Source organism: Nyctereutes procyonoides, unplaced genomic scaffold (genome assembly GCF_905146905.1).
Source record: "Nyctereutes procyonoides isolate TBG_1078 unplaced genomic scaffold, NYPRO_anot_genome, whole genome shotgun sequence".
NCBI lineage: Eukaryota > Metazoa > Chordata > Mammalia > Carnivora > Canidae > Nyctereutes > Nyctereutes procyonoides.
The window spans coordinates 23,980,110-23,992,975 of NW_026575131.1; the positions used below are offsets into that span (position 1 = coordinate 23,980,110).

The 12,866-nt window shown below is 38.0% G+C and overlaps 1 protein-coding gene across 1 annotated transcript in view; it reads left to right on the plus strand.

The window, feature by feature from the left end:
- Positions 1-12,866, plus strand: part of SUCLG2 (succinate-CoA ligase GDP-forming subunit beta) — a 258,434-nt gene that overhangs the window by 46,182 nt on the left and 199,386 nt on the right. Inside the window, exon 2 of the mRNA XM_055344382.1 lies at positions 6,577-6,718. Coding sequence (XP_055200357.1) covers positions 6,577-6,718 — 142 coding nt within the window. The remainder of the gene's footprint in view (positions 1-6,576; positions 6,719-12,866) is intronic.

The window sequence follows — 12,866 nt, forward strand, 5'->3', positions numbered from 1 at the left end:
TTTATGGGTGCTAATTTACATACAGAACAACATTGGCAAAAACTAAAATATAACAAACACATACCAACTTTTGGCCTGCCACAGCCCACTGAGCATCTGCCTTCCTTGCCATGCTTGCAACGAAAGGGGAATATATTTTCCTCTGAGTTTACAGCTAATTCCTTGTTTGTATTCCACTGTCGTCATTGCTGTTGAGAGCTTGAAATGAGGTTTAAGAGCCTCTTCCTATCTCACAGCAGGAGTTTATGTTAGGGGTGGTCGTTCTGTGTAACAGAGAATGCAAGTCTTTGTCCCCCCACCCCCCCACCCCCACTCCTGGATTTCACACCACATTTGGAGAATTCTGCTACACTGAAGTAAGGGTACAAGCCCTTCATTTCCCAGACAAGTTAATAGATGCTCAAGGCTGTGCAATTGGGTTAAAGCCTAGGTTTGACTCCTTCCTCTCAGTGTTGTCTCTAAGTAGATTGATTTTTATTTATTACACAAATAATAAATGAATTTTTTCTATAAGAAGTGTTTAAAAAATTATAGATTAGGGTAAACCTCCCTTTGATTACCATCTTTCTGGTCTGCTCTCCTCCAGTTTACTGGCGTTAAGTTGGTGAACTTCATCTGGACTTTTCCCTATACATTACTTCTACCTACATCTGTTCTTAACAGAAAGAGAATGTTGCTTTGTGTGTAGATATGTGTGTCAGAAATACAAATGTTATTCTACTTTAAATATTGAAAGAAACTGGTTGTTACGTGCCTTGGAGAATAATCAATGTTAGGATGTTCATACTTATCAGTCTAGGCTAGTCAATGAGGCGATTACAAGTTATTCCCAAGATCATTGGTAAATACATCAAAGGTTTATTTCCCATTCATGCAAATGTGGGTCTTATGGTTCCAGGGCCAAGGCAGCAGTCTGTACAGTAAGTCAGTAATCCAGGCTGCTCCAACCCTGTGACTCCACTGTCCCCACACATGGCTTCAGCACCTTGCACCCAAGGAAGAGGGTCCTGGAGGATTGTCTATGGTTGCTTAAAAGTTTTGGTACCCTAGCTGCAAAAGAACTGAGGATGTGGGGGACCACAAGGGTACTGAGTGCAATTGTGTTACCACAGATATTTTGAGTGCACCATGTTGTTTGGATATATTGTGATTTATTCAGCCCATATCCTATTTAGTAGGCATTTAGATTACCTTCCACTTTATCCTTTATTATATACAACATTTTACAGAAGATCCTGATATATATCCCTAGTATATGTTTCGCTAGGGTAGGCACCCAAAGGAAACTTTCCAGTTCAGAGGAGGTAGCTGTTGTACTTTTCATAAATGCCATCAAATTGGTTTTGAAGGTTATTGTACTGGTGTTGTCTTTGTGTGAGTAGAATATGGGGAAGCACATTTCACCCTGCTTTCACCAGTGACATCGTCAAACCTTCATTTTTGTTTTAATTTCTATTTTCCTGATTACTAGTGGGTTTTCAGCTCTTCCTAAGGCTCAACTCTGCTGCCTTCCTGAGTGAAGTGTTGCTGTGGAACATCAGGCTGCATGCAGAAAGACAGAGGGAGTGCGAAGAGCCAGTGGGCAGATGTGACTTGCCGAGTCTCCCTTTGGGGGGTACCCAGCTCAATGACATTTTCTCTACTCCCTTTATTGATTTTTTTTCTCCTGTGTTGCTATTTCAGTAGTCTCTACACCTCTAATTTTAAAACCATGGGGCGAAGGAAGATTTTTCGGTCGTGTCATTTTTTTTCTATATAGCTGTCTAATTTTGTGCTTTGAGTTTTCTTGTGAATTTTTGCCTGATTAGTCATTGTCTTTTTATCTCTTGGTTCTCTTTGTCTTTCCCCTCATTTTTCATTCTTTTTCTTCTGCCTCTGCTCCCTTGTTCCCACAGGCCCTTAAATCTTTATGCTGTGCTCTTCTTTTAAGTTGTGTTTTCCACTTCCCTTCCAAGCTTGCTCTGGCAAAGAAACATGGAAGAGAAGGGAGCCATGGGAAGGTTAACAGGAAAGTCCAGATGGAACTAACCCCAGGTGCCCACCCACCCCAGCTGTTTTGAAAACATGATGCTATTCCTAATATGGTCCCTTTGCCAAAATCTGTATGAAAGGAGGACAGAAAATTGGGGTTAGTCTAGTCATCTTCCTGCCTTTGGCTCACTAGAGGATCCCTAGGCAGGTTGCTTCCTGTCTTTAGGTCTCAAGTTTCCTGACTGTAATAAAATGAAGAGGTTGGATTCTGCTAACCCTTCCATACTTTGGAACCCCAGTATATGAAACATGATTGCCTGAGTAGGGTCCCAGAGTCACCTTCGTGAGTGGGCCACTGCCATTGCCTTTCTACTCCCCTACCTTGAAGGGGCCATGTGGAGCACTGGGTTGTTTAGTAGATTTAACAGAGGAGACAATTACTGACAAAGTTTCTAGAACCCTTGGCAGGCAAAGAGGGGCTGGGAAGGCAGCCTAGAGATTGGCAGTAGCGGAATCCTCTGAGCCTGAGGGGTGGAAGGAGATGGTGTTATCAGTGTCTGGGGCCAGCCAATGGGTGCAAGAGTCATGGTGGGACAGATGGTGGGAGCTGAAATTAGGAAGGGCTTTCTTGGGGGATCTGAAACGTCAGAAGAGTGGCAGTACTGCTGGAGTTGATGACCGACTCAGAAAGATGAAGACAAAGCCTGATGTCTTCTTCTCATTTTCCAGTCTCTGAGCGGGGTCTCAGATTTAGGAAGAAGCTCGTTGGCAAAGAGCTTGGGGACTGACTGGAAGGCAAACAGGCAAATAATTGGTAGAAACAATTGAAAGGTACTGGGTCAAGTGGTCCTTAAACTCCTTTCCATTGTTTATATTCTGGAGTACATGGATTCCCCAGGAAGATATTAGTCCAAGATTTTAACAGGTAGCTCTGCATACGAATTCAAATACTTCTGTCATTCTAGTGTGTTATGATAGCCTCTACTCATAGTTCTCCTCCCAACCTCCCTCCCAAAGCCTGAAGCAGTTACATTTTTCCTAACAAGCACTATGACAGTGTTTTGTGAGAATTCCATTCCTGGCAGACTTGGCCTTTTGAAGAGAAGAACACAGTTATCCCAGTCTCAGTTTTTATCATCAAGGGGCCCCTGGGAATGTGGGACCAGAATATAAACACAGGGAACCAACAGTATTACTCAGTGGCTCCATATTGTGGATTAGAGAAGTTTTGCTGCTTGACAGCTGTCTGTAATCTTTGGCCATTGACTTAACTGTCAGCCTGAATTTCCTGATTTGTAAGATGGTTTTCGTAGGATGCTACAGATAGGCTAGGTTCAGCCACAGTAACAAGTATTCTCCAGAATTTCAATGGCAGGAAATCCACAAAGGTTTGTTTTTCATTACACATTCATTGTGAGTGTTTTTCATTACACATTCGTTACACATTCATGTGTCTGTCTTCACTGACTCCTGGCTGGTAGATAAGTACCAAGGTAAATATTCCATTCCCCATGTCAAGAGAGAGAGAACTTAGGGGGAAAATGGTTGACAATCAAATGTTGGTCCAGATGAGTTACACATCATATATATTCATGAGTTATTGATCAGAACTAGTTACACAGCCACCCCTAACTTCATCTAAGGCAAGGAAGTACCTGGAAAGAGGAGGATCAGCAGTATATGTTGGTTTGCATTAGTGACAGCTGTGGAGAAAAAGAATACTTCACTTTTCACAATTAGATAGTATGAATGCTTATTATCATGCCTAGCACATGGCCAATGTGCCATGATAGGAGAGGAAACTATTCTTATTATTGTTTTTATTATTCAGTTGATAATATTTCCAGCATACATTACACCATCCACTTACTTAGTAAATTTTTCTTCCTTTTTTTCTATCCCCTGAAAATGCAGAGGTAGACTTTACTTTTTTCCTCTGTGGATGTTCCACAGATTCCTAGTAAATGCAGTTGAGTTGGAGCTTTAGACCCGGTCAAGGACCCTGCTCTTCTGAGTTTAGGTTTGACAAAGGGAGGCAATCATTCTGTAAGATGATCACTTTGTGAAGTGATAGCTTGGGTATTTGCAGTGGCTTGGAACTATGTTCACTGTGTTGGTTTTCAGTTTAAGAGCAACAGACTTTAAGCAGGCTTTCATCTGAGTCAAAGCAGAAACAGTCAATATGTATTATAGGTCTATGAAGCTAGCCTGTGGATCAATTGCAATTAGTTTGCAGCAGATTGCATTAACATATCCAAAATTAATACGGTGAGTGTTCTAATGAAAAGGAATTGACCAGACCACACTGTTTTTAGTCTCTCACATGCTCTTTTCAAACTGTATTTCTTTTTTTCGTCTTCCTTTAATGGCTTTAAGTTGATGTGTCAACATAGACTTAATCTATTGATCCTTCCCCATCTATCTTTTAAAAGTGTTCCCAGAATATAGTATATATCTAACGTTTAATCTTTTCTTTCATTAGGGAGCTTTTACTAAATGCCTTAAACTTGAATTTTTCTTGGTCCATTGTGTGATGTGTTAAGACTCTTAAGTCAATGAGTATGGTCATGTGTGAAATTTTGTGTTTTTTTCCATTTACAAATGTTTCATCAAGACTTAAAAATTCAGAAGTAAGAAAAAAAATTCAGAAATAAGGTTAACAAATCGTATATACAATTAATAAATCATACAGTGTATGATGTGAATGTACCTTGTCTGGTAATTTATTTTGTCTCAATATTATTCATTTCTGAAGAAGAAGTGTAGACAACTTCAACATTTAAAATATCATTACCAGTATTTGGAAGGCTGGAACAAAGAGATTTCTTTAAGTTAAGCTTGATTATGTCGACATTTGAATTTTTTTACTAGTGGTGTGTAAATTTTTTTTAAGGTCTGAAGTACTTTTCTATTTTTAGGAAAGTCACTTTCTGGAAATGAAAATTAACCTGTAGTTAGGAACAAAAGGACAAAAGGCAGGGTTTATTCATTTGACCATCTAACTTGTATTTCTTGAGTATCTGCCATATGCCAAACACCATTACATTCTTCTTAAAGATACAAAGAAGTTGAAGATACGCTCTGCCCTTGAGTAAAATCAAGGTTCTGGAACCTTCTTAGAATGTCTCTCGTCCAGAAAAAGTCCATGAATGCATTGTAGCTTGTAAGGTTCTGGAACCTTCTTAGAATGTCTCTCGTCCAGAAAAAGTCCATGAATGCATTGTAGCTTGGAGATTCCAGAAGAAAAGGTCATTTTAAGACACATTTGAGGTCCTGAAACCTAATGGTTCTATGTTGTAAAGTCCTGTGGACCTGTTAATGATCTGTGTGATATTGTCTTGGCCATCCATCAAGGCTATAGACAGAAGCCACTAGGAAGTGTGTCAGGTTATTTTCCTCTACCAATCTTGTGATCAGTTGCATGATTGACTTTTTGGTTTGTGCATTAAGGGCATTGTTATCTTACCTACTGTAAGTAGTGGTTTTTTGCATCATGACTCATGATTGGAAATGAGCTTAAACTTGGTATATTCATTTTTTTCTTTTTTTTTTCCTTTTAAAAATGGGGTGAAGAGATTTGATTGGGAATGCTGTTGGTCTTACTGGATAAAATGAGAACAGTTTATTTGTTCATGTTCTGCTCTTTGATTACTTTTTTTCAGCACAGATTAAAAACTGATAGTACATATTGGAAAACCACTTCTACATAATGCTTAAGGAAAGTTACTTTAATACAGAACGTATAATTTTTAGGAAATAGTTTAATGATTGTTTAAGGTTACAATCCTCAAATTTGTGATTGAAAGAGAATATCATTAAGTACATAATGACTGTGCCTAGATTCCCTTAAAAACTATGGTAAAGAAGTGGGCTAATCTGTGGCCCATTGAACTTCAAAAGGTTAAAAAATTTTTTTTTAAAAATTATTTATTTATTTATGATAGTCACAGAGAGAGGCGCAGAGACATAGGCAGAGGGAGAAGCAGGCTCCATGCACCGGGAGCCCCATGTGGGATTCGATCCTGGGTCTCCAGGATCGCGCCCTGGGCCAAAGGCAGGCGCCAAACCGCTGCGCCACCCAGGGATCCCAAGGTTAAAAAAATTGTTCTGAGATACCCAACGATGATTAGCGATGTGCACACACTAAAATAGTGCTCTGAACTTTATTTGGGGTGGGAATAGGGGGAGACATATCCTATATAATAAAGTTCTTAACATCTTTAAAAATAACTTTTTATTCTTAAATACTTAGATTCATAGAGAACTGCAAAAGAAGTACAACAATCTCGTGTGCCCTTCCTCCTCTTGCCCTCATGTTGACACCTTATATAGTTTCAGTTCAGTGTCAAAACTAAGAAGTTGACATTGGTGCATTCCTGTTAACTAGATAATATACCCTGTTCAGTTCTTACCATTTCTTTAAACCTGCATTCATTTGTTGGGTGTGTAGAATTAAGCTTGAAGAACTTATATAGTCTTTTACTCCTTTTAAAAATACCTGTGTTGCTAATCATTATTTGAGGGTGTAAGACTGGCTACATATATTGACTGTTATTTTTCTTGTTATTTTTAAGTATTCTTACCTGTCTCTCTCAATTTCTCTAGGCAGTTCAGTTAACCCCCCGAAGATGGCTGAACCTGCAGGAATACCAGAGCAAGAAACTGATGTCTGACAATGGAGTCAAAGTTCAAAGATTCTTTGTAGCAGATACTGCAAATGAAGCTCTGGAGGCTGCTAAGAAACTAAGTAAGCTAATTCACAACAGGTGAAATAACACATGCCCAAATTAGTGACCTCACAGGTAGCAGTGAACTCGTAGGTAAATTTCTTTGTAGCAGGTTATACTAATGGCGACAGGTACGATGGAGAGCTTTTGAATTGCAAAGGCAAAAAAGCCCAATTAGGAAAATGTGATTCTTTTTCATGAGATAGCAGTGTATGGGATGGATGTCACTCTGGTAATTTTTCCAAATTTTTCCACCATCATTTCACATAGTTCTCTTGATCTGTGGGTTTAGTGGCTGGGGAAATAAGGGTAAAGGGTATAGAGTGTCAAACAGAAGTCCACAGCTAGGTAAGGTGGGAAAGATGGTTGGCATCCTCGTTGAAGCCTCTAGAACACTTAGAAAGTTCTTTCTGAGTAACTGGAGGAGAGGAAGGGGAAGGGCATGCATTTGGAAGCCAGGCTGACTTTGGGTCAGGGTTTTGCCCTTCCATTTACCAGCTCTATAAAACTTTGTAAAAGTGCCTTCTCCTTTTTGTGCCTCAGTTTCCTTATCTAGAAATCAAGGCTAGTGTCTTATCTCCCAATGCTGTTGTGGGCCTTTAAGGGAGACTATACATTGGTATGTGGTAAAAAATCTAATTTTCCAATTATATATAGAAAAAATAGGAATCAGATCTTACTTTGTTTCCACCAATATTCCTCCTGGTGGTTTACAGGCTCAGTCTGGTTTAGCACTGTCCAATAGAAATATAATGTGAGCCACGTAAGTATTTAACAATTTTCTAGGTCACTTTAAGAGAACTAAAAAGAAATGGGTGAAATTCATTTTAGTAATATATTTTGTTTACCCCAGTATATCTAAACTATTATTTCAATATGTAATTAATGTAAAAACAATTATCAGTGGCATAGTGTGCATCCAGATTTTGTCCTACTCTTCAGGAGTCAGATTTGTATTTTAAATTTCCAGCCCATCTCATTTCACACTAGCCACATTTCAGGTGCTTGATAGACATGTGGAGCTAGTGGCTACCATATTGGGCAGCATAGATACAGACACTAGAAGGGTATACATATGTATTCTTTGCTTGCAGCCTTGGAGGACAGCTGCTTCCCACTAGAAGTAAAGAATGGAGCGTCTGCTAACTGCCCTTACCAGGCGACTATAGCAAAAGTTTGAGAGTACAAGATAGAGGCAGGCTCCATATTTCAATTTCCCAATTTTGTATGCTCTTTTAAGAGTAAGCAATGATGTACTTCAGCTAGTTATTGTTCTTTTATTTCCCTTACAGAGTTCCCCCAGATGCTTATATGCCAGATCCTTTCTATGTTATGTCAGTTGAAAAATATGTTTATTCTTCCCTTCAACAAATATTTATTGATTGTCAGCCACATGTATTAGGCACTGTGGATACAGCTGTGGAAGATAAGCAAGCCCTCTTTCTTTTTAGAATTTACATTCTAGAAGGTAATTAATTTGTAATTTTTAGATGCTAAGTGTAGAAATTGAGAGTAACTTATAGTTTAAGAAATGGAAATTGGTTTCATTTTCAAAAACTATCAAGATTGGTTTTTATGGTGGAAAAAAAAATGGTAAAATTCAATCTTGACCTGAATGGGAGCTCCTCTTTGCAGTGTGGGAATAGAGTCAGTAAAGGTTAGTATTCCAATACATGAAAAGATCATTTTTGTTTTATACTCCTGTGGTTTAGGGAATGGGTAATGAGAACAAAGAAATGTAAAGTTCAAGTCGGTCTTTGGTCTTCATTTTCCCCATTATTTCCAGTATGTGCTGACATACTAACATTCCAGGTCCAAGGATCCTTAAGGGAATTCTGGAAGCCAGCTGATTACTAGCCCCTCCCCACTTAGGCACAGCACAGCAAAGAGGGCTTATTGTTCTGATTTTCAATGGAAATTTGGACTTACTGAACTAATTGGCTTCTTAGTTGATGGTTTGTTTTATAAGCATTTATTTAGCCACCGCTTTGTAGTTGGGACATTATATACTATGTTTGTAAGACATAATTTTTGCTCTGCAGAAATTAACAAGGTTGCATTTATATGCTGCGCCAGAGTAAAGGCAGGGAGACAGACTATAAAGCAAGTTTAAATAAAAGTAAAATTAAAACATTAAAGTAAACTTTTCAGAAAGCCATTTTGGTTCTTGAGTGGTTTTAAGAAAATCAAAGTGGATAAAAGGATTAGATTGACCCCTCTGTGCCTGTACCTTGGCCTGTGCATACCTGTGATACTCATTTAGGCAGTGTGGCCATGGGAGTGCCTCTCTGATCCTGTTTAGGGATAATAGAGAACTAATCCAAGCCCCTCATTTCCTGAATGAATGAGTAGTGCTTCTCTTACTCAGTGAGGAGTTTTGGAGGAAGAAAGGTGTCCTCTGGCTTTTGTTGTATAATAGACAGTTTTGATCAGAGGGAATATTTAAAGTATTGGAAGAAGAGATGGTACCAAGTCTAGCTGGTTAAAAATGAAACGAGTAGATAGAAAATATAAAAAAGTCAGTGAGATTGGCTAGAGAGCAAAACAAGAAGAATTTGGCAAAACTTCATAGCATTGATTTGCTTATTGCTACAAGGTAGACAAGAACCAATAGCAAAAGCTTTACTAAATAGATTTGAGGTTAAGGTTAAAGCTGGATCACACATGTATCTTTGTGATTGCCCTGAAAATCTGCCCTACAATTATATTTTAAAGGAGAAAAGTTACAGAGAAGGATAATATGCTTAAGGTGTTACGTTAAGAGTTTATTGCTATCATCATCATCATTATCAGCATGTGATTCCAAGGGACTCACTGCTGTCATGATTCAAATTCATAGACAAATCAGGGACACTTGATAATCAGCATTTTCTGGATCATGTGTTAAGAGAGTTCATTTTTTAATTTGAGAAGTTTGTAAATGATTGAAATGTATTTACCTTTCTACTTTATTCATATTTGGATGTGTTTAAAATATAATGATATGTATAAAATATTTGTCAACTCTCAGTTGTACCAAACCTTCTCTTTTTATCTCCCCCTACTTACCCATCTGAGATTCCTCTCAATCATCTTTTTTTTTCCCCTGTTTCTTGATTTGTCTCTCTTTTTTTCACCCTTTGCTCATTTGTTTTGTTTCTTAAATTCCATGTATAAGTGAGATTATATGGTATTTGTCTTTCTCTAACTTATTTCACTTGGCGTGATACCCTCTGGCTCCATCCATGTCACTATAAATCGCAAGATTTCATTCTTTTTTATGGCTGAATAATAACACACACACCCCGCATCTTCTTATCCATTCGTCAATTGATGGATACTTGGGCTGCTTCCATATCTTAGGTATTGTAAATACTGCTGCAATAAACATAGGAGTCCACATATCCCTTTGAATTAGTGTTTTTGTATTCTTTGGGTAAATACCCAGTGTTGTGACTGCTGGACCAGATGGTAGTTTTATTTTTAACTTTTTGAGGAACCTCCATACTGTTTTCCAGAGTAGCTATTCCAGTTTGCATTCCCATCCTCTGTGCACAATGGATCCTTTTTCTCCATATCCTCACCAGCACCTGTTGTTTCTTGTGTTGATTTTAGCCATTTTTTAAAAAGATCTTATTTATTTATCCATGAGAGAAACAGAGAGAGAGGCAGAGACACAGGCAGAGGGAGAAGCAGGCTCCATGCAGGGAGCCCGATGTGGGACTTGATCCCAGGTCTTCAGGATCACGCCTTGGGCCGAAGCTGGTGCTAAACCGCTGAGCCACCTGGGCTGCCCGATTTTAGCCATTTTGACAAGTGTGAGGTGGTATCTCATTGTGGTTTTGATTTGCATTTCCTTGATACTAAGCGATGATGAACATCTTGTCATGTGTCTCTTGACTATCCTTTGGTGATCTGCATGTCTTCTTTGGAAAAATGTGTATCCGTATCTGCCCATTTTTTTTAAAGATTTTATTTATTCATGAGAGACACACACACAGAGAGAGAGAGAGATAGAGAGAGAGAGAGAGAGGCAGAGACATAGGTTGAGGGAGAAGCAGGCTTCATTCAGGAAGCCTGACGTGGGACTTGATCCCAGGACTCCAGGATCACACCCTGGGCCGAAGGCAGGCACCAAACCGCTGAGCCACTCAGAGATCCCTCTGCCCATTTTTTTTTTTTTTAATGATAGTCACACAGAGAGAGAGAGAGGCAGAGACACAGGCAGAGGGAGAAGCAGGCTCCATGCACCGGGAGCCCGACGTGGGATTCGATGGTTGATCTTTGACAAAAAAGGAAAGAACATCCAATAGAAAAAACAGTCTCTTCAATGAATGGTGTTGGGAAAACTGGACAGAAAGATGCGAAAGAACGAAACTGGACTACTTTCTTACACCTTAGACAAAACAATGTCCACACTCACCAATGTTAGTCGATATGGTACTGGAAATCCTAGCAACAGCAATCAGACAACAAAAAGAAATAAAAGGCATCCAGATCAGTAAGGAAGAAGTAAAACTTCCACTATTTGCAGATGACATGATACCATATATAGAAAACCTGAAACACTCCACAAAAAAACTGCTAGAACTGACACAAGAACTCAGTGAAATTGCAGGACACAATATCAATGTAGAGAAAGCTGTTGCATTTCAAATACCAATAATGAAGTAGCAGAAAGATAAATTAAGAAAAGAATCCTATTTACCAGTTGTACCAATAAGATACCTAGGAATAAACCTAACCAAAAAAGTGAAAGATCTATGCTCTGAAAAATATAAAACACTGATGAAAGAAATTGAAGATAACACAAAGAAACGGAAAGATATTCTATACTCATAGATTAGAAGAATATTGTTAAAGTATCTATACTCCCCAGAGCAAACTACACAGATAATGCAATCGCTATCAAAATACCAACAACATTCTTCACAGAACTAGAACAAACAATTCTAAGATCTGTATGGAACCACAAAAGACCCCAAATAGCCAAAGTAATCTTAAAAAAAAGAAAACAAAATTGGAGGCATCACAATTCCAGACTTCAAGTTATAGTACAAAACTGTAGTGATCAAAATAGTATAGAACTAGCACAAAAACAGATACATAGGTCAATAGAACCGAAAACTCAGAAATTAACCCATGATTGGACTTTTGTTTGATGAGGTTCTTTTCATTATTCATTCAGTTACTTTGCTGGTTATCAGTCTGTTCAAATTTTCTATTTCTTCCTGTTTCATTTTTGGTAGGTTATATGTTTCTTGAAGTTTATCCCTTTCTTCTAGGTTGTCCAATTTGTTGGCATTTAATTTTTCATAATATTACCTTATAATTTGTATTTCTGTGGTATTTTTTTGTTATTTTTCTTTTCTGTTTGTGGTTTTGTTTGAGTTCTTTCTCTTTTTGCATTTTTGATGAATCTAACTATAGATTTATCAGTTTTATTGATCTTTTCAAAGAACTAGCTCCTGGTTTCTTTGATCTATCATTTTTTTTTTTTTTTAGTTTCTATATCATTTATTTCTTTTCTAATCATTATCATTTACCTCCTTCTGCTGGTTTTGGGTTTTGTTGTTCTTTTTCTAGCTCCTTTAAGGTATAAGGTTAGGTTGTTTATTTGAAATTTTCCTTGCCTCTTGAGGTAGGCCTGTATTGCTAAAAGCTTCTTTCTTAGAACTGCTTTTGCTGCATCCTAAAGGTTTTGGACCATTGTGTTTTCATTTTCATTTGTTTCCATGTACTTTAAATTTTTTTTCTTTATTTCTTGGTTGACCCATTCATTGTTTAATAGTATATTTTTTTTGTTGTTGTTTGTTTTGTTTTGTTTTTTGTAGCATGTTATTTAACCTCCATACATTTGTGGTCTTTCCAGATTTTTTCTGTGGTTGACTTCTAGTTTCATAGGATTGTAGTTGGAAAAGATACATGCATGGTAGATGTGACTTCATTCTTTTTAAATCAATATATTTTGCCTATTGAATTATACAGTGTGTCCTGGTGTGGATCCACTTTTGTAGATTTTAATGGGAGTTTTCTGTGCCTCCTGGATCTGTCATGCCACTGATTAGGGAAGTTTTTAGGTTAGGGAGGTTTTCAGATATTATTCAGATACATTTTCTGCCGCATTTTCTCTCTCTTCTTCTGGGACTCCTATAATACAAACATTATTATGTTTAATGGTGTCACTGA